Here is a 22,770-nt window from a genome sequence, read left to right as displayed (position 1 = left end):
TTTTTCCATTTCATCACACTGAGTTACAGGGAGTAGGTGTTAAGCACCCAGCACAAGCTTTATAATTATAGTTAACAATAATTCAGCTATTTATAGAAAGAAGAACTGCTGTGCCAATGGCTACCTCAAGGTTATGAGATTACAGGGCAACAAAAATTCTATTTTTCTTTCTGTTTTATGTCTGTACTTTCTAATATACTTTTTAATAGAATTTTTTTTTGGTATGTAGAGAGGGAAGGAAGTGGACAGGCAGCAAGAAAATGAGAAGTAGAAAAGACAGGGGATAAAAGTGTTGGTTGGAGCCAGATTCTAAGGGGGCTTTAATATACTCAGACATGTATTCTGTGGTCACTAAGGGGAGATGGAAGTCCTGTTCAGTTTTGGGAAATGACTCTCGGGTAAGGCTATATGGGGGTGGAGAAACTATCAGCCAAAAAATAACATCTGAAAAAAGAATTTTTTTTCAGGTCTGCCTGATAGCAAGTACTCACATTCAACATGGAGTAAAAAAAATGGGCAGAATGGATTGAAGAAAGCACCTGTCAAATGCAAAATAGTATAATCATTTGGCAAACAGGAGTTTACGGTTCCAAAATATCTTCCCAGGCATAGGGGACACCATGACATTTGGTGTCAATGGCTGTTTGAGGAAGGTAGGAAACTAATCACCCCTATTTTTATCACTTGTAAAGAGGCATCAATTTGCCCAAGGTCATCCAACTAATATAGCAAATCTGGGACCTAAGCCCAGGACAACAACAGTCTCGTGCACTCTTTGGTTTTATTTTTATCATTCTATTTAATTATCAGCTAAAGACACCTGGCTGTGACTTCTTTCCCCATTGAATGTTTGTGTATCTACCTTCTTGTCTTCTCTCCGGTCGCTTGAGGGCAGGCACTTTGGATTTATATCAATCAATGCTGAGGGAGTCAGAAGATGCACAACTGACTTTCAGAAATGTTCTCTATGACTTTCTGACAAAAGAGAAAAGGCCCACAGCTAGGGATTCACTTTCCCAATGGCTCTGTGGGTATGTCCCATTCATCCACAGCCTCAGTGCAGGAAGAGTCTTGTTATTATGATTCCTATGGTCTGAGGAGCCTCTTGACAGCAGCTCCACTGCTCTACATTTTAAGCGCAAAGGATATGTACAAAATAGGTCTGCTCTCAGTCCTATTTAGCTTTTCCATGGGTCTGTGTTTGTCAAAGCTTCATGCCAATTCTGTCAGAAAGAGAAATGCCACAAAACTTCTTTTAGGAACCAGAGGGAAAAAGAGCTACTTTATACACTTGGTTTCATGCTAATCACGTCACTATTGAAATCCAGTCTGAATAGGAACCCTACAATAATAGCCTGGGAAACACACAGGGCCCTATTCCAAAGTGCAGACTGCTTCACTCAACCGTTTCATTCCCTGGCTTTTTAACTCCTTTGGAGAAGACTGATAAGAAGCAGGATTAACAGCACAGTCTGAAGCCACTGTTTCTCTGTAGGAAAGTCATCCTACTTCTGTATGAAACTGGCAGTGTTCTCTTACCATTGCTTCTTCCCTTCCCTTCTGAGGCCTCACTGATTTCAACTTGAGAGTCACTCTGGCGTATTTGTAATAAAAGTGGACACAGGATCCAGGGACCAGCTCCACACAGAGTAAACGATCTCTGCTAGAAACGAGTTGAATTATTAATGTAATGTGTCACCACCCACCAATAGCAGTGAAGACCTGTACTGCTGAGAAGCTTTTTTTTTTTTTTTTTTTGGAGAAAACTGAAATGAACTCTAACCTCTTCCTTCACAGAGTTGTTGTGAAATTCAAGTAAGTTAATAATGCATGAAGCGCCTTAGCTCACTGCCTGCCATATAAGAAGAATTCAGAAAAGTTCATGCCCTTCTTCCAGTCTAAAGGTTTGGAGTCTAACCTCTAAACCTCTTCAGAATTTACAAAGACACAGGAAATACTGAAATGGGCAGCAGGCTTTAAACCTCATTTCAAACCTGAACATTTTTACAAGGCCTGCACATTTCTCTGGAAAACAGTCTGGCTGGCTTGCTTTCTGCGTATGTTTGTTATTGAAAATAACACTCAGTGGAAATTCAGACGCCAGTCTTCATTCTTGAAGAAAAAGAATGTAGGTGTTGGTCTGATTTTATCCATGAGTAATGCCCTTTTCTGTACCAAAGCCAATCAATTTTTTTCTGACAGGTGACTGCTTCATCTACAATATCAGTCAGAGGGACATAATCCCCTCTGCTTGTAAGATTTGCTGAGATTTGTGAGTGTGTCTGATTGATTATACAGCAGTGTCCTCTTCCCAGTCTTTCTCCAGCTGATGAGGAGGAGACCGCTATTCTGGGTGTGGTGGTTTGGGTATTTTGTTTGTCTAGAGGTAGGGCTGGGGGGCTAGGGAGGACTACAATAAGAAAAACTGAGGAAAGCCAGAACATTAAAATTCAAATTTCTGGATGCCTACATTGTCATTTGGTGGAATTATTCAATTTAAGAGATTATCAGTGGGCAATAAACCCTTGGCTTCACAGCTGGGACGAGCACAATTGCAAGCTACTGGTTTAAGGCAACAATCATAATTAAAGTTTCCTCCACTCTAGCAATGGACTTGGGAAAATTAAACCTAAAACCAAAGACAGCTTATTTCCCCTGGTATTAAGAGCCCAGCCTAGATTTTGAATACTTTGATCCAACACATATATTTCAGTCTCCCAACAGTCCCTGGGAATTCTGTAGTCACATAATGCCTTTAACATAGACCTTTCAAAGCTCTCCTGCACAAAGGTCAGAGCCATCCAGCCCCCCTCCGTGTTTCACTGGACTGTATTTCCTAAGCAGATTTCAGCGAGAAACCCACTAAAAGACTTGTCATAACTTGGTAAAAAAATCTTTGGAAGTGTGCGTGTGTGTGCGCGTGCATGCCAGTTCTAGGGCTTAAATTCAGAGTTTGGGCACTGTCCCTTAACTTTTTTGCTCAAGGCTGGCATTCTATCACTTGAAGAACACCTCCACTTCTAGGTTTTGGGTGGTTAATTGGAGATAAGAGTCTCACAAACTTTCCTGCCAAGGCTAGCTTCAAACCACCACCCTCAGCTGTGAGGCTCCTGAGTAACTAGGAATTACAGGTGTGAGCCACTGGTACCCAGATAGGAGATACTTTTTAAAAATCTCAAGATTTAGAGGTCTCTTCCTCAGCACAGTATGCACAGTGACTGCGAAAGAAACATGCTGTGCATCTAATCAACACAGGCATTAAGGGCAAGATGACACCATTGCAACCTGAGATGAATGTAATAGCCAGTTCCTCTCTGGAAACCTTCAGAGGCCAAATTGACCAAAACTGCTCCTTTGGGCAAGTGTCTAATGAAATCTGCTGTGTGGCTGAGAAGCATTTCTGCCACTTCCTGTCAGTGGTTGCTAACTTTACAACAATGTGGGTCATTTGTGGGGAAGAGGTTACTAGTAGAAGTTCTAGCTACTACACTTAATGAGCAAGCTGCTCCCACAACCACATTTCTCAATGTGACTCAAAGGTCACAGCAAACCACACTACATCAGATTGAGCCCAGAAGTGACCCATTACTGCTGTCTGATGGGAGTGACTAAAGGCCTAGTCAAGGCTCTCCTTCCTTAGGAAGCCTTCTCATTGGATTCCAAGACCAGTGGTCTTCCTTCCTTATGAATTTAGAGATGGATGTCTATTAGAGGATGTCTTAACCTTTTCACCAATGAAGATCCTTCTAATTACCTTCGTACCCCACTGTGCCCTCTGGAAAACATCTTTACTTGCAAAGTAAACTATATTTTAGATCATTTGTCCACTTTTTAAAACAAAGCAGAGAATGCCAATTGTATTTCTTGATTAATATAAACAAAACTCAGACCCTCAGTGAACTGCAATAAGTCAAATCATAAATCTAGAATGCCAAAGTTTTGGTCTAGCTGACATGGATATTCTGAGTTGGTCTTGGATAGCTATTCATTACTCAAAGTTTAGTATACATTAGATATTTTAGAATACCCCAACAGACCCTTTCCAGTTCAGAGAACTCAAGAGTAGGATCAGAAGTAAAGCTCAGTCTAAACAACTGTCTCTTCCCATGCTGCCAGGGCTTCAAAAGCAGTTAAGAAACATAAGCAGGACAGACTAGAGGTGAGGAATGGCCTCACCAGCCAGGTGCCTATGGCTCATACCTGTAATCCTATCTAATCATGAGGCTGAGGTCTGAGGAATGCAGGTCAAAGCTATCTCGGGCAGGAAAGTCTGTGAGACTCTTATCTTCAATTGACCATCAAAAAAGCTGAAAGTAGAGCTATGGCTCAAACTGGTAAAGGACCATCCTTGAGTAACAAATGTTCAGGGACAGTACTCAGGAAGGTCCACTGCCCCAGAAGCAGCACAAAACAACAACAATAATAATGTCTCACTAATCCAACTTATGACCCCAGCCCTCAAACTTACTTGCTGCCCAAACTTAAGTGACTTTTACCTCTCTTCTCTCTGTCAAATGAGATAACAGTGATCAGCACTTTACAGACTCCTTGGAGGATTAAACCAGAGAAGGAGAGAATATATGAATAGTGAGAGGCACATAGCTAGAAATCAATAAATATAAATAACTATCATCATTTGATCAGACTTGAGTCTAAATCTCAGTCTTAACTCTCTACACTGCAAAATGAAGTTATTAACCTTGACCTCATTTTGCTACTAGAAAGACTGGGCTATCTTGTAAAGCAACTAATAATAATGGTATCTTTTCCTTCAATTTCCGCTAACAGCTGTAGTCCAATATTCCACACACTTATAAATTGATTTTTAGAGCATTTTAGCTTGATAGTCCAACTAATTTCTAAAGATTCATGCTTATGTCTTTTCCTTTTTAATAACCCCTGGTATGTAGCACATGAGTTTAAAGGATATGTAGTGATTTTAATTTCTGGGATGGTAAATATCCAGGAGAAAGAATGGTGTATGCAAACTATATGAGGTGTATACCAATATATTCAAACTTAACAGAAACTGAATAGATGTGTTTCTACTGCATGGCCTTAGTACACATTTGGAGTATTTGCAATGCTTTCTGTTGGAACTGGGGTTTGCAGTCAAGGCTTCATGTGTGCCATGCAGATCCTCTGCTGCTACGCCAAATCTCCAGGCCTTTTTTGGACTGATGTTTTCTTAGGTAGGCTCTCCCTTCCTGCCCAGGCACAGGACTGGACCTCAATCCACCTATTTACAATTCTCATGATGCTGGGATGACAGGAACACGCAATCAGTGCCTAGGATCTTACAAACTTTTCTGCCCAGGCAGGCCTTGAACTTCAATCCTCTCTATTTCAGCCTCCCAAGTAGTATTACAGGTGTGGGCCATTGACACCACCTTTAGATCTACACTTGGAACAGTTTTAAGGCTCACTGAAGTCCTGTTTTTCATTTTGCTGAAATGAGAGTCTTCAAGTCACCCATGGCTTTGTGGTTCTGTGGGAAAGTTACTCTGTGGGTGAGCAGGTTTAGTTGACCACAAGACTCTATGTCTTAGTCAGCTTATTGTCTCTGCAAACTCATTTTTAACAGGTTAACTGACTCAAAACTTGGTTACTTTTCTAGAAACAAACCAAGGGACACTAGTGTGGTTTCATGAATATGTTAATTCTTAAGATCTTTGGTGACACTTCTATGGTTTTGGTTCTTACATATTTTAATTAATAATTTCTAAAATAGTAAAACTACTATAGGAAATAGCTTGGTAATTTCTGAAAAAGTTAAACAGAGTCATCAGATGATTTAGTAATTCCACTCTAAAATATATATGCCCAACGAAATTAAAATCATGAATGTTTATAACTGGACTAGTCCTATTCCTAATAGCAAAACAAGTAATGAGCCAAAGATCATATTATATGAAAAAGGTATAAACTGAATGTGGTATATCCATACAATGGAATATTATTTTGCAATAAAAATGAATAAAATACTAACATATACTATAAATAAACTTCACAAGCATTAGGTATAAGATGCCAGTCAGAAAAGACAGATCATGCATTATAGGTTAACATTTTCCTAAAATGTCCAGAATAAGCAAATCTAAAAAGAAAGAAAAAATCAGTGGTTGCTATGAGATGGGTGAGGTAGATGGGAATGAAGAGTGATCATTGAACTACATTTCCTTTCTGCAGTGATAAAAATATTCTAAAATTAGTTGGGGGAATGACTACAGTACATTTTGTACCTTAAACAGATGGACTGTGTGTATGTTTGTGAATTATATCTCTATGTAGTTGTTTTTTAATGTTCATTAAACCCAAGAAAAACTTTCTGTAAACTGAGAGGGTTTCTATTTCAGAAATTTTTTTTAATTTTAGAGGGCAGAGAGGAATACTGCCTACTGAGGCATCATACAACTACACATATACATGTATATACATACGTATTTCTTAAGTCTACAAATGGCAAATCACACATTTGCAATGTTTGTGAAGGGGTGGTTCCACCATTCTTCCCAGGCTCCCACCTAGGAGATCAGCAAGTATCCGCCATATCTTTCCCATGGTCCTTCTCCTCCATGTCTGTCCTCAGCATACAACATTTAGTTCTCACCCTGCTCCCAGGTTCCCTACCCTCAAACCCAGTGATCACCTACACTGTGCTGCCAAAGCCTCTCAATGAGGCTCAGGTATCAAATCAGACTTGATAGGCTGTTCTACCAGCCTAGCAATTCCTCACAAGCAACCCTGGTGACAGGGGCCTGGCACATTAGTAGGTGTGCCTGAACATCTGCAGAAAACAAGACTTACCCTTGAAAGACAGGTACAAACCCAGACTTCATTAAAACAGACTCTCTAGAAATTATACTGATTGATACTGCAAACTAATTTGGGGGTCCAGCTATACAATATAAAAAGAACATCAACAAGAATGGCTTCCGTCGTATCAATGTAGTCATATGTATTATGCCCTTCAGGGATACATAAACAGGAACCAAAGCACACTATTCATTATGATGAGGTGCTTATGCTGATCTGCATTTCTCGGCAAAACTCTCTAGCTATATAATTTGGTTAATTTGTGACAAACCTCAAGAACACACCACCAGAACTCTGACTGCAATATATACTTTGAGAGATCACAGAAATTAACAAGCTTTTTCAAAGGTTTCCAACCTGTGTTGTGGGTGGTTGTGATTGTGTTTAAACTTGGGGATTTTCATGTAGATCACGATTTATAATTTCACTTGGAACTGAGGAAAGAATAATGTCACAAGAACCTTCTAGAATCTTCCTTCCCTTGCACAGACATATAGTGCATAATCTTGATTTAAACAACAACAAAAATGATTTCATCCTGGACTCAGTTTTGTCCTCAGCTGAAGAGAATAATGTCTACCTGGAGTGGTTGAAAAGCTTTTAAAATGTAAAATCTGAAGACACGGGTTCTTTCTTTTTCTCTTCTGTTGAGTCATCAGAGATCTTGAGCCATAAACACTTTCTAGAACAAGGGTCTATTTGGAGAAAAGGAATATTTTAAAATCTGCCTTGTCCTTCAGATTTGCTCTGTGCATCACTGGCCTCACCCATTCACCCAGCATCCTGTGATGTGGATTAAAATGAAAACTTGTCTTGTTCCTCTTTCCTCTGACAAAGAAAGAGAAGACAGTTCTCCAGGGAGCTGCACCTCATCAATGATAGGAAACTTCTAACCCACAAGCAAACATCAGAAAAGCAAGTGACATAAAGGCAAGGCCTTGGTTCTAGATACTGCTCCGTCACTATCAAGGGACAAGTGCTAACCAATCTGGACATTGGGTCCTCATCTGTGAACAAGGGCATTCACTGGTCAGAACATGATGATGATGATGAAGATAACAGTAATGGCCACTAGTTGAGTGTCTTGTGCCATGCACTCTACCAGGCCTGTCCGCACGGTCACTGTGCATCTATCATCCTGCGTCACAAATGGTAATGGTGAGCACACTCTAATCCCTCATGGCAGAGCCTGTTCTTTTCCTCTTAAACTTTCTCCCTTCCTTTGCTCATTCACAAAAAGCTTATTTTCCTAGCTGGAATGTAAACAAACAAAAAACTTTGATATAATTTTTTTCCCTGGGTGTGATGCATTGAACTCGGGCCCTCCTCCTTTCAGCTTTTCCACTGACAGCTGATGCTCTACAACTTGAGGCACATCTCCAGTCTAGATTTTTTTTGTTCGTTAATTAGACATACAGTCTTCCCAACTTTTCTGTCTGGGTTGGCTTTGAACTGTTATCCACAGACCTCGGCCTCCTATGTAACTAGGATTCCAGGTGTGAGCCACTAGCGCCTGTCTGAAAAAATTAACTTTATATTTTTGATAATGAAAATTGTATAAATTCTCCAAATCCAAGCAATGAAGAATTAACCCAGTGGTATTTTCTGTATTATGTTCACAGAGAGGCTTAATCATCACACTTATTTCTGTATAATTCAGTCAACTCCACTGCCCAATATGATCCTGAAGAGTGCTATCTGCATCCTATACTGTACCTTATCTATGTATATGTTCTATATATTTATTAATATCTACATATAGGATATATATGTATATATATAAATATATATTAGCATACTAATATAATATATATATTTGGACCCAATAAAACTGAAATGAAATTGAATGAAATGAAAAGGGGTGAAATTTCATATTGATAGCAATGAAAAGTGGACAGCAAGGTAAACTTCATGAGCTCTGGTGGTGCCTAAGTACTAACTAGGTTCCTTTGTACAAGTTACTTAACCTCATTGAACTCTAGTACCCATTTTATAAAAGGCATCCTAGCTGGGTACTACTGGCTCACATCTGTAATCTTAGTTATTCAGGAGGCTGATTCTGAAGATCATTGTTCAAAGCCAGCCCAGGCAAGGAAGTCTATGAGATTATTATCTCCTGTCAACTACCCAAAACTTAGAAGTAGAGCTACGGCTTTAGTGGTAGAATACCAGCCTAAAAAAAATCTCAGGAATAGGGCCCAGGTCCTGAGTTCAAGGCCTAATACTGGCACAGACACACACACACACACACACACACACACACACATACACACACACATACCTAGAGCCTATAGCATCTGACTGGCCTGGCCTGAGTAAATAAACAGGACAAGAAGTACAGTACCTTCTCGAAGCAAACATGTAAAATGTCCTGCATAAGAAGCATGTTGATCATTTCCAAATATTGTTGTCTTTTAGGTAGTCAGATCTTTCTCCTGGCTGTCACAAAACACTTGTAAGAGCTGGCCCTAAAACAGACCATTTGTCCAACTTCTCCCTACCCTTCCTAAGGTAGATATGTCTTCCTCTTAAGACAATATGGCCAGTCTTGCTCTTAAGACAATATGGCCCATTTCCCTTTCAAAGGAGAATTACAGCCACCAAAGGGCACTGTGGCTCCTGCCCTCTGACCTTTCCACATGGGGTCAGAACCTGTCCTTGTTTCTCCAGCTAACAGAAAACATTTGTGTCCACTCTGCCTGCTTTTCTTTGGCTTCTCCGAAGATTTTTACCTTTTAATATATTTCAGGAAACTCTCTGGCTAGCAAAGGGAAGAGATTTCACAGAAGTGTGGGGTCAAGGAAACTAGAAAGGCATGGAAAAGATGATCATTATGAATAATAATACTACCTGGTGATAACAAAGTTCTTTGGAACTTTTGCAAGTGCTTTGGATTCAGTCTTTCATGTCAGTTTTGCAGCACAGAGTTGCTCTCAGTGTGTTTAGGAGACTGAACCTTGGAAAGGTGAATGATTTTTGTCTAAATTGTTCCTGTGGAGTGTGTACTTTATATCAACAGGCAAACGCAGATATAAATAAATCCAAATCCCAGATTGTTCCTACCATACTTTGCCAGCCTAACTGAGAACTACTGAAGGAAGATTCTACCTAGGAATATACTTTACTGATTTCACCTTTCTCTTATGCACAAATTTCAATATCACTCAAAAAAGGCAACTACACTGGCCACAAACAACAATAAAGAAAGTGCTAGAACATTCAGTGCAGGGACAAAAAGCCCACAACATAATTCAATTGCCCTTAAGATATCAGTTGTTAAAACAATACAGTGATTGTAAAATTAAACTGATAAGAATCAGCCAAGATTCTATAAAATACAGAATCCTAGGTCCTAGTCCAAAGCCTATGCAACCTGAATTTCCGGGGAGTGAGTCTGAAAATCTGCACTTCATACCAGATGGTTTCCTTATCAAGTCAGCTCATGAAATACTGACATAATAGACATGCTTCCCTCTACAAATTAGTGATTACTCCTTCAAATAATGCGTCCTCAGTTGACCCACAAGATGGGGTTCCTCCATAAACATATATATGGCTACCTGGGGTTGAGTCCTTCATTATGATTCATTAGCATCATGCTGTTACCAACTGGGATGGCCAGACCAAACAACTGCACAGGAAGGGGTAAAGAAAGAATCTAAAAGGGCAAGAAGTTGAAAGGCCCATAGAAAGGCCCTTCATCTCTGGCCTTAGCAGTCTTTCACAAAGGCAAATAGCTAAATAGTTTAAATATATCTGCAGATAAAAAATTGTTAAGGAAGAAAAAAGCTGGGGAGGGATAATAATAATAACAACAACAATAAACAACCTAGTAATTCATATAATGTGGGAAGAGGTTTTTCACTACCCTAGAAAAGCTAGAAGAGGCCTGGTAGCTCACACCTGTAATCCTAGCTACTCAAGAGGCTGAGATCAAAACCAGCCTGGGCAGGAAAGTCTTAGAGACTCTTATTTGCAATAAACAACCAAAAAACCGGAAGTGGTGCTTTGATTCAAGTGGCTGAGCGCTAGCCTTGAGCTGAGGGACAACACCCAGGCCCAAAGATCAAGCCCCATGGCTGACAAAAAAAAAAAAAAAGGAAAAGCCAGCAGAGTATATCCATTAAATTCAAATTGCCTTCATATTTATTCCAATCACTGTAAGATACAGGAATAATAATAACAATAATAAAAATCTAGTAATTTGTACAATGAAGAAATAAAGGTTCTCTACTACTCCAGAAAAGTCAGCAGAGCTTATCTATTAAATGCACATTGCTTTCATGTTTATTAACTGATTAATGAAAATCTGTTTCTATATTCTGTGGTTTAATGTTACTTTACTTAATCAAGACCAAAACTGTTTTATTGGGTTATTTAAAACATATACTTAATGAACGAAATAACTGACAAAAAAAAGTGGGGGTAGGGAGTCACCTGTTTTGCTTGCTTACATGTTTGCTTATGAGATTACTACCAATTTCAGAAGTGAGTGAAAAGACACATCTGGCCAGGGAAATCTAGCCAGTTCCTAAGTATATTGGATTAACTCTTATAAAAACAATGCTTACCTTCCCACCAGAATTAACACCAACTTAGGCTAATTAACATTAATTCTTTGGTCAAACATATAACAATTTGATTAATGACAAATGGTCTCAAAGAAGCAATGACTGAGCCTCTACATCATGAAACCTATCAGCATAGACTCACAAAGAAGTCAGAGTTAGGGGTCAGAGCCGATTGAGTCCCTCTCAATGGCAATGAAGAAAAAAAGTCAAAGCTCAGGAAGGTCAAGTGAATTTTTTCCAAATCACATAGCCCTAACACATCAACACAAGATTTAGAACTCATACCTCTGGACTCCTCCTTTTTTGAGATGGTCCCCAGAGCCAATGTACAGTGAAGAATTCAGCAAGCTCCATGCTTAAGAGACATATATACTTCTTCTATACCTGGCTTTGCTTCTATACCTGCTTTTTGCTTGCCTGAGATTTTGCATATAATCCTACTCAACTAGCCATTTTGCTGGTGGAGAAACAGAAACTCACAGAACACTAACTTGTCCACAACCATGAAACCATGACATTGTTTAATCTGGAATCTGAAGCTTCTAACTCCCTAGTATCCCATTCTCTTCTCTATCATCATATTACTCTCATGCTCATGATTAAATAGTTAACATTAGTACACAGTGACTCCTATGTATCTCATATATGCAACCAGTACTAACACACCATCTTATCTATTTGATTGCTAGTCAAAAAACAAATATCCCCAAACATTCTAGAACAACAAAATTAAACAGCGTGTCAGATAACCACCCAAATTCTGTGATCACTGGTCAGAAGAGTCTGATTTACTTTATCTACCTGCGTTGGCATGACTAGATAACTGAGAAATGTGGACAGGCCAAACTTTCTGCACACCAATCTTGTGGAGAGGCAGAATGTTCTGCTAACTGAGCTTCAGAATTGTCTGAGGAGGATGTGAGTTTCAAGATTCTTCAGATGAGAAAAAGGACTCTACTACACAAGACTGAGAATTAGAAATAAACTTCATACTGTTTTAATGTGATCTACTCTTCAATTCTTTGAGACTTGGTTTTCTGGCCTATCAGATGGAGATATCTTCATAGAGTTAAAATGAAAAATACATAAATTAATTTTTTTCTGAAAATGCTAACAGAGCAAGTGGTTCTCTATTTCAGCCTTGGGACTGTCTCTGTCTCTCTCACAAAACCACACATACCACACCGGAACAAACAGAAAGAACAAGAGGGATAAGGAGTATGGACATTTGATTTAACCACGAAACAAGAAAAAAAACTGAAAAAATTACCATGCAAAGATTTATCATTTTTAATGTAAAAGCAATCAACTGACAAAGATAGCTATTTAATTAGAGGTTAAGTAACCAATGGTGTGCTCTGATGTCAGATTCATTTGGCCTTCAAACAAGGGTGGAATTTTAATTTTTAGTTTTTCCTAGAATTTAACATGCCACAAGTATGTGAAACAAGTTACACTACTTGCCTGTTTCCATCTACATAAAACCTAGATAGCACACCAGCTTTTACTTTTTCCAGAATCTAGGAGATGAAGCTTGGTATATATTTTTGTGGGGACATAAACAGAAAACTGTCTTCCTTCTTAATGTATTAGTAGTCTATAATCCAGACCCTATGATCAATAAGTTATATAAAAATTAAATGATGATAACAATCTTAGGCAAAAAGGGAACCAAGTAGAAATATTTTTGGGGGGAACTGTAGTGTGTAGAATATTAAAATCATATGTTGTGTTAGTAATTCTTCATTTGGAAAGCAAATGGACTTCGGTTGCATAATTATTCTAAGGTATCTGTTTATCTTACAGATAGTTTTCTCTATTAAAGTTATTAGGAGGCACATAATTAGTGATACCATAATGTGGTTTTGTGCTTAAGGGAGACACCAGTCCATACGTGACTTTGAAAATGACCTCGATGTTGCAATATTAATGGCAAGACAGATACTCCTTATGCAAGGTAGTCATGGGCCTCTTACGGTCTTGGTATCTGATTTTTGAGGAAAACAAAATGATGGGTTCAAATATAAGACCAACAATGAACAAGCACAATCAACAGGTTAGGAGGTTAGATCTGGAGACACATGGGAATAGTTGGAGCAAATGAAAAGCCTGGGTACAATTCCCCCCCCCCCACACACACACATATACACACACACCTGGCTTTCACCTTGAATGTAAAACAGAATACTCTGAGTTTGCTATGTCCTTGACTTAACTATAGCTGATGGTTATGTCCCTTTGAAAATTCTTTCACACCTTATTAAAAAAAAAAAGGAACACACCATCTTTGAAATCAGAAGGGTAAGTAAAAGGGAGAACAATGCATTTGTACCAAAGCTGTCAGGCATGAATCGAGTAGGCGGCAGGAGGTAGTCTACACTCGCAGCCTAGAAAGAGCTCTAACCCCTCCCTCCAGCAATTCACCTAAGTAAGCACTGGGGAGCTCAGGCAAGTTCATAGCAAATAGCTTCCACTTGTTTATGTTTTCTTGTAGTCTCCCCCAGGACTTGAGGAAGTGGAAGCGGGGTCTTTAAAAAATTCAACAGCTTCATTACAAGACCTCAAGCACGAATTTACCCTACTGTGCTTGATAAGTAAGTCACCACCAGGAAGGCAGGCCCCCCAGTGACAATTCTTTTACATAGCATCCTAAAGTTGAATTCATATAAAGACAGGAGGGAATAGGATCCATTCTTTCTTCTCTTCCAGGACTTCACCTTCAGTGGCCTCTCCTTGTCTGAAGGGTGCCATTCTTAGACTCTTTAAGAAGCCCATCTTTCTCTGGTTCTCAAACTTTTCAGTGGGCAGTCAGGCGAAGGACAGTTCACCCTGCATCACTGTGGACATTGCTTAAGGAGGAGTCTTCCACCCAGGCAAGTGTAACTCCAGCCTGAGTCTAAGGCCTGCACAATCTGCATGGACAAATCCATTTCAAAGGGGACTTAAGTCTTTCCAAGCAGGAGTTCTATTTTAAGGCCACTGAACTAGGAACACAGATGTTTCTTCAGTTAGCAGAGTTGGCAGAACAGCTCCTGGACCAAATCCGAGTTCTTAATGCAGGAAGGGGCCTTTGGAGAGCATCTACTTGAACCCACTCACTCAACTGAGGAGGACACTGAGGCCACAGAGACACCCCTGCGGCACACCCACCAAGTGGCAGAGTGTCCTGTGTTCTGGTGACAAGTTTGTGTGCTTTCCATGACAGCATGCTCCGCTTTAAAAAATAATAATAATAATACGCGACTTCCACAGGACTTCAGCTTTGAAGTCCTGTAGATTGGCGTCTATAGTTTCCCCTGGCCCTCCCCGAATTCAATAAATCCTCACCCTCCCACTCCAACTCCCACTGCCTTTCCAGGCTTCCCACTACTTTGCTGGACAGAAGTGGGCTCTGGCAAGAACTTTTTGGAGGAGTGCAATTCAATTGTGGTCATCAGGCACAATCGCAGCTTTTCTTCAGTGTCCTCAGGTTAACACACACACACACACACACACACACACACACACACACACACACACACACACACACACACACACACTGGGGCTCCTCATCCTCATCCTGCACAGGCTTGGCGAGAGGGCTAGTCAAATCCGGACGCCCAGGAAGCCACCTCCCACCCTGGCACACAGTAGGCGCCTAAGAAGTGCTTGCTGACTCGGTGGTACCCAGCACTCCAGCCGGGAAGAACACTGTCCCAAAGTTAGGTGTGTGTATGTGTGTGTGTGTGTGTGTGTGTGTTGCGGGGGAGGGGGTGAGGGAAGATGGGGGAGTGAGGGACAGGATCCGAGAGCAGCAAGTACAGAAAAGCCAGCTTGGGAGTCCGGCCTGGCCCGGGCCGGGCTGCCGTGGCGGAAGGGCTGGATGTTTACGTGCAGCCGCCGGGCCAAGGCAGCTGGGCTCCGGGACGAGATCCCCACCATCACCCAGTGGACCTGCAAACGCAGCAGGACGGCCAGGTTACACTCTGCTTCCAGATCGGGTGTGTGTGTGCGTGTGTGTGTGTGTGTGTGTGTAAGGAAGGAGGAGGGGGTCCTCAAAGATGGAACCCACCCCTTGCGCGGGGTTGTGCCAGGGATCTCGGCGTGGAAGCTGATTTCCAGCTGCCCGCGAACGCGTCCAAACACACACTCGCCGTAGGGGCGGGGAAGCTAAGGGGGAAGTTGGGGGTCCGAGGAGAAGGGGGGCGGGGACCCCGTGTCCAGAGCAGCGGGGAAGGAAGATTTCGGGGCCGGGGTTGGGGGGGAAGGAGGAACCCGAGTTGACAGCGTAGCGCGAGCCCCGCCGCAGGGACTCCGGGCCGGGACAAAGTTGGGGAGCGACCGGAGGCCAAGAGGCCGGGGGGACCAGGGGGCCGAGGCTCACCCATGAAGAGGCAGAAGAGGTCGAGGCAGATGAGCAGCACGCGCTTGCTGCCGCTCTTCCTGGGGTTGTTGTTGAGCGCGGGGCTGCCGCCGTTCTTGCTCTCGGGGACGATCGCCTTGTCGTACTTGTAGTTCTGCATGGCGCTGGCTGCGGCGCGAGCCTCCGGGCCCCGCGAAGAACGCCCCGAGACCGCGATCGCCACACACGCACACGCGCAGCACTCACGCGCCCGAGTCGCGCCCGGCCGCCGCGGCCCGGGACCGTGGCGGGGTGGCGGGGTGGCGGGGCTCGGGTGCAGCCCGGTTGCCTGTTTCCGATCGCGGGCGCTGGTGTTCTTCGCTTTTCCCCGTTGGGCCCCTACGCTTTCCCTCTCCTCTCTCAACCCCCCAAAATCGTTGGAAAAGTCCAGGCGGTGGTTGAAGGGGGGGTGAGGAGGGGGGATACGAGCCCCAAGCTGCCGCCCAGCAGGAACTTTCTGCAGAGTTTTGCGCCGCCCGGGACGCGCTGCGGGGGACCCCCGCGTGTGTCCGCGTGCGCGCCGGAGCCAGTGGGCAGCAGCGCAGGCGCCCGGACACCCTTCTCCCCCGCGCCCGGCTACTTAATGAATGGAGCTGCGCACCGCCCGGCGAGAGAGTCTGCAGCGCCCGGGCAACTTTGCTGCGCCGGTCCTACAAATCTACCTCCTCCTGCTCCTCCTCCTGCTCCTCCTCCTTCTGCCTCAGCTGCTGTGGCTGCGGCTGCGGCTGCGAGCGCTGGGTTTGTTTTCTGCACTTTTATTTCACGAGCTCCTTTAAAAAGAGGCGGGGTGGGGTTGGGGGCTGGGGGTGGCGGAGCGGGAGGGGAGGGTGGGTAGGAGGGACCTTCTTACTTGGCTCCGAAGCCATTCCGAAAGCACAGCCCTTCCCTTAAGCTGCCTAAAACGTAGGATAATTAAGGCCACATTTTCCCCTCCACCCCCTACTAGAAAAAAAAAAAAAACCTAAAACGAAAAGTTACTCTCAAACCCGGGAGCCCCTAGCGTTCAGAAATAAAAACGGAGAAAGAAAGAAAAAAAAAAACTGTAAAGAAAAAGAAACATTTTTCCCCCTCACTGGCCTTGAATTAGAACAACAACAACAAAAAAAAAAAAGCAAAACAGAACAACAACCAAAAAAACCCTCACATTTTCAAATTTTTGATTTTCAGATTTTGGGTTTTCAAGGCTTTGTTGAGACTCCCAACAGGATTATTCTGAAAATGCAGTTTTTAAAAAGATTAAAACAAACAAACAAAACCTTAGGATTCAGTGTCGGGCACTGCTAGATTCCAAGGATAGTGAAGTGTGAAAGGCTGACCGATTTTGCACCCAGATCCCTCGGCCTAAGATCTGTGCCTCTGTTTCCCCACATGTAAACTGGAGACAAGCATTTCACCCCAATATAATATCAATGGAGATATAATTGCTTGACCCATGTAATCTCCCATGCTGGAGTCCGGTACATAAGAAGTGCTGTGTAAGTATGAGCCATTGATTGAGACGTAGAAATCCCCAAACCTCCAGTCCCTCTGCTAATCCAGCTGGAGCCTGCAGGGTATCTGTGCCAGCACCAGGAATTCCAAGGCAGAGAGAACATGGGGTGTGGGGGGGGGGAAAGAGCATGAGTTTCAAGCAGTTTAATGCCCTTGTATCTTCTTCTATAGTGCCTAGCATGGAGTTGGGCCTATATTGAACAATTAATGTTTGTGTGTGATCCAGAAATGTAACTAATTGAAGCTTTCTGGCGCATTGTATGGATTGTATATCTTCATGCAGTGACTTGATAGGGGATTTAATAACTTATATCCAACCACCAACCCTTTCTTCCACATTGCTGTCTTCTCAAGACTTCTGCTCATCTACACTTTTGCCTATTCTGCACATCCTTCCCATCTTCCCTAGCCAGCAAATTATTCTTGCTAAACCTAGTTTCCTCTAAAATGCCACCTCTTCTGTGTCCTCTTTTGACCCTGCACAGAACCTCAACATTTGCTTATTACACTCTTGTAACATTTATCTAGGTTTGATTTGGCGTTATGGTTAACAAAACTAGTTAGCCATATAAATGATCAGGCTTACACCATCTCTGAAATGCAAGAGAGATTAGGTTTGCTCAACACACTGGCATTGCTCATGGTTTAATATCTTTTGAAGTAAGCTACTACTGGGACTGGCTCACGAGAAGTGGAACTAGCCAGGAGAGACAAAATAGCTATGTTCTGGAAGCCAGAGAAATTGATTCTCCATGGCAGCTCTGATGCCAAAGCACCCAGCTTCTAGTCAGATAGAGCAGCATTTGAATTCAGCCAACAGAAGGTAAAAGCCAGGGCATCTAAGAAATCAAGTCTTTAAGGTCAACTGTTTTTCAAGGAGAGACACAGTCTCTGCACATGTTCAAAGAGTGGACACAAAACAAGACCAACTTCATAATTAATGACAATTAATAATGTTCTAAAAAGAATTCAGGGTTTCGGAATCTTTTCCATGCTACCCAACCCACTTCATGATAATCACCGTCCTTGACATTCACCAGACCAGGTCTTTGGTATTCCAAGCTAAAGTCACAGCAAAATCCTTCAAATTTCAGCTCACTTTCATCCTTTCTCTCTTTGAGTGTCAAAAGTCCTTGAGCTTTTATATCTCACAGAAGAGCACTGATACTCGTCTGTGTGCTACCCTGTCTGATTCTATTTTCCACCCGTGCCATAATTTGCCTCTCAAAGATTCTTAGCTCCATGTCTGTGGGGAGAAGCTTTGCTTCAAAGGTAGCCCAAGAAAGAATGATGAAATCCAAAATCAGAGAAGATCAGTGAATTCCAGGCAGCTCCCTGGGTATTTTCTATGTTATTCCTTATGTGTGAGCTGACCTTCGTCAACTTAAGAATTAATTTTCGTAAACTTTTATCTTAACTCAGCTACCCCTAGCGTCTTTAAAAGATACTAGACAGGATTGTTAACTGTAGCCGGTGCTATCTTAAATATTAAGAACTTGTTTTTGCTTTAAGATCTTTTTTTGGACTAAATTCAACTACTTTTTTTTTTTTCTGGTCCTGAGGCTTGAATTCTGGGCCTGGAAGCTGTCTCTGAGTTCCTTTTGCTCAAGGCTAGTGTTATCACTTGAGCAACAATGCCACTTCCGGCTTTTTTTTTTTGGTGATTTAATTGGAGATTAGAGTCATACAGACTTTCCTGCCTGGGCTGGCTTTGAATAATGATCCTCAGATCTCAGCCTCTTGAGTAGGTAAGATTATAGATGTGAGCCACCAATGCCCGGAGTTCAACTACTTCTTAAAAAGGATATAAGTCTGCATTCTAAAAGTAGATAAAATGGAAAATAAATGGATGTTTAATATGAATTTTATATTTCCATTCATAAGACTGGGATTTTTTTTAATAACTAAAAGATCATAGTGTTAATTGACAAATGCTCATCTAGATAAACAAGTATTCTAACTCTCAAAAGAACAGAGTATGACAAATATAGTCACAATACCATGACAATATTACTCTTTAGATGAGGGGAGATCAGATACATAGTCTGAAGGGCTCTGGGTTCTACTTTTTAAGTTTTCATTCTTTTTCTGGGCTTCAAACTTTAAAGTTGAACAATCTTACCACCAAATTAGATGCAATGAAACCACAAGACTTGGCAGTTCAGAAATGGTGTCATTTCAAAGTAATTAAGTAATTACAACTCCTTTTAGTAAGCATAGCTTACCAAAATTCAAAAACTACAATGACTTCTAGTTCACTCCAAGTACCCTTAGGAAAAAGTTCACATCAGCAAGGATAAACACCTTTGTAAGATTAACTTATTATGTGGGGCAACAACAGCATGCTGCTTTTACATTACTGATACCACCCAAGAGATTTCTGTGGCCTTCATTTCTAAGGTCTCTGGTTACCTCGTGAATGTCTTTGTTTCTTTTTAATCCTTAACATCTAATAATAAATCATTTTTTTAATTTTTTTTTGGAAAAAGGTATAAATTGGCTCCAGAAATATTTAAGGGAAGCGTAGCTGAGTCCTTTGACCTAAAGTGGTATATTCTAAAAAGTCAGAGCCCAAATTTCTCAAGTCATTGGACTTAATTTCAGAAGGCAAGTAAGTTTGGGCTGAGGCTTGCCTGTTTATCCCCCATTCTTCAAAACGACTGCATTCCACGCCTGTATTTACTAACAAAGCTCCCAGGCTTACTGCTCTGAGTGTTGAATTATGCTACAGGACTGACCCCAGTGGAGCCCTCAGTACCACTGAGTAACAGCGGGAAGGAGAGAGGAATTTGAGATAAGGTCTTGGAGCTGCTGTTTCACCTGAGACAAACTGAGTAACCTGTCTGGTCCTCCATTTCCTCAAATTTTAATTGGAGCTGACATTTTTTTCTTCATCTCTGGAGGTATTAAAAAAATCTATAATTGAAAGAATACATTTGAAAATACCTCGTGGATAATATACAGTCAAGTGAAAGTTATTTGTTTTAAGGGTGCACAATAAGATGAGGAATGTGGTCAGTGGTAAATCACCTGCCTGGAGTATAAAGAAGTTCTGGGTGCAATTCCCAGTACTGAAAAACTTAATAAAATAAAAGATGCTTTTATTAAGCACTGTTTCTACAAGACACCTGGCCTACATCTAGTATTGGAAAGTGCATTTATCTTTTGAATTTAAATAGACCATTTAACTTTATCCTTCCCTAAATGTAATACCTTTAAGCCTTTCTGTTTCTTTTTAAAGCATTCAATTTCTTGGGCTTTCTGCATATAGTAAATGAAAGATGTGGCTTTAATTAATTACTTTAGAAATGACAATTTATGAATATTAGCTGCTCAGGAAGCTGAGATCTGAGGATCATAGTTCAAAGTCAGCCTGAGCAGAAAAGCCCTTGAGATTTCTTTTTCTCCAGTTAACCACCAAAAAGCTGGAAGTAGAGCAGTGGCTATGGTGGCAGAGCCCTAGCCCAGAAGAAGAAAGCCTGGGAACAGAGCCTAAACCCTAAATTCAAGCCCCAGTACTGACACACTCATCCACAAAAAAATTACAATTTAAGTGGCTCACCCCTGTAATCCTAGCTACTTAGGAAGCTGAGATGTGAGAATCCTGGTTCCAAGCCAGCCTAGGCAGAAAAATCCTCAAGACTCTTATCTTGACCGGTAAAAATGCCCGAAGTGGAAGTGTAGCTCAAGTAGTAGAGTGCCAGCCATGAGCAAAACAGTTAGGAAGAGTACCTAGGTCCTGAGTTCAAGCCACAGTGTGGTCATACACACAAAGACAATTTAATTATGCTTTGTTTATTTTAAGATTGTTGGTGAAATTCAAGGAATCCTACTTGCTGAAAGTAACAATGTACAAATGGGAATACTTTCAGGTTAAAAGTCCTTTCACATCTATTATCTTATGTGCCCCCTCAGTCCTCCCCTCCCCCACCGCTCATCAAAGCAGATGGAATTGCTGTCATTGGGCCCCATCACAGAGGAGAAAAGTGGGACAACCCCATTTAACTGGATGGAACTGGGTTTCCCTATGAATAACAATGGAAATCATTTGAACAGTAGCTCACATGGAGTAAAGTTTGGCATGCTTGATAGCTTCAAATACAGTGCCTACCCTTTACAGTTTATGATGCTGGATGCATCCACTCGCCTTACTTCCAACTAGAAGGGCAGAGATGATTACATTCATTGTAGAAATAGACATGGGGTTGTGCAAAGATGAATTTGCCTAGGTGGGAGGTGAGGCGATTCCTGAAGCACCACCCACATCCAGATGTCTGCATTTCTAGATTGATGGGTTGTTTTTTTTTTCTAATCACAACACAAGCTCAGCCTGGGCAGTGCCCAGAAATCAACACTTCTTCAACAGCAGTTTTGAAGAGCAACTTAACTAGGACTGCAAAAACAGAGAGGCTTTATATTTTGCTTGTGTTTTTTCTTTCTTTCCTAACAGGCTCACAAGGGAACAACATTGTTGCACCTCCTGTCTCTGAAACAAGAGATTTGGGTTCGTAATTTGTCAAGCAGGTTTTTGTTGTTATTGTTGTTACAAAAGTGTTTTAAGAGCTCATAACAGTAGAGTTACTGTTAAGCAGTGTTTGGAGTCCTGTCAACATTTTTTTGTTTCTATAAGCAGTAACCCTTTTCTTTAGCTAGAACTTAGGGCAGTTAAGAGCTCACATGATAATTCAGACATTGAGTATTGATCATTAAGAAACAAAAACAATAAACCCAGAATCTAGAATTGCTACCGAGACTGTTAGAACAGGCACAACACTTGGCCAGCTCAAAAGGAGGCCTATACTGCCACCTTATGTTCATGTGGAAAAAATGCTTTGGCTCCCAGAGTGACTACTGTCATCGGTGGCTAGGAAATGGGTAAAATAGGAATTCAGACTTTGTATGTATGCATGTATGTACATACCTATATGTGTGCCTATGTATATATTTAATGTGTGCACATGCATGTCAGTACTCGGACTTGTACTCAAGGATAGATGCTGTCCCTTAGCTTTTTTGCTCAAGGCTGGCACTCTACCGATCGAACCATACCTCCAGTTCTCACTTTTTGGTGGTTCACTGGAGATAAGAGTCTCACAGACTTTCCTGCCAAGTCTCGTTTCAAAACATGATTCTCAGATCTCATCCTTTTGAGTGGCTAGGATTGCAGGTATGAGCCACCAGCATCTGGCTCAGAATTTTTATATCATACATGAAATAATAGCCTACAATTACTAGATTTTTGATGATCCAGAAAGACCTATTTATCTGTATTTCTGGAAGTGAAGCAACTGGTGAAAAATTACTGAGCTGGTAAGTGCTGGGTTTGAAACCATGAATCCGATTCAGGAGCCATTAAGATTTTAATCAATAAGCTGAATAAATTTTGACCTATGTCTGAGGTACAGAAGACAAAGGTTAGGGAGGGGGGAGGCTGGGAAGGGATGGGAAGGGTAAACAAAGGAGGAGGCTGCAATGCTTGGTAAGAAATGTACGCATTATCCTGCCCATGCA

At 41.6% G+C, this 22,770-nt stretch overlaps 1 protein-coding gene across 1 annotated transcript in view; it reads right to left on the bottom strand.

Annotated features, from left to right (window-relative positions):
• Positions 1–16,480, bottom strand: part of Ppap2b (phosphatidic acid phosphatase type 2B) — a 76,378-nt gene extending 59,898 nt beyond the window's left edge. Inside the window, exon 1 of the mRNA XM_013022288.1 lies at positions 15,751–16,480. Coding sequence (XP_012877742.1) covers positions 15,751–15,889 — 139 coding nt within the window. The 5' untranslated portion in view covers positions 15,890–16,480. The remainder of the gene's footprint in view (positions 1–15,750) is intronic.
• Positions 16,481–22,770: the final 6,290 nt, after the last annotated feature.

The sequence above is a fragment of the Dipodomys ordii genome, unplaced genomic scaffold (assembly GCF_000151885.1).
Source record: "Dipodomys ordii isolate 6190 unplaced genomic scaffold, Dord_2.0 Scaffold61, whole genome shotgun sequence".
Taxonomy (NCBI): Eukaryota; Metazoa; Chordata; class Mammalia; order Rodentia; family Heteromyidae; genus Dipodomys; species Dipodomys ordii.
Note: the sequence above shows the minus strand (reverse complement) of the source record. Positions and strands in the feature narration are given on the sequence as shown.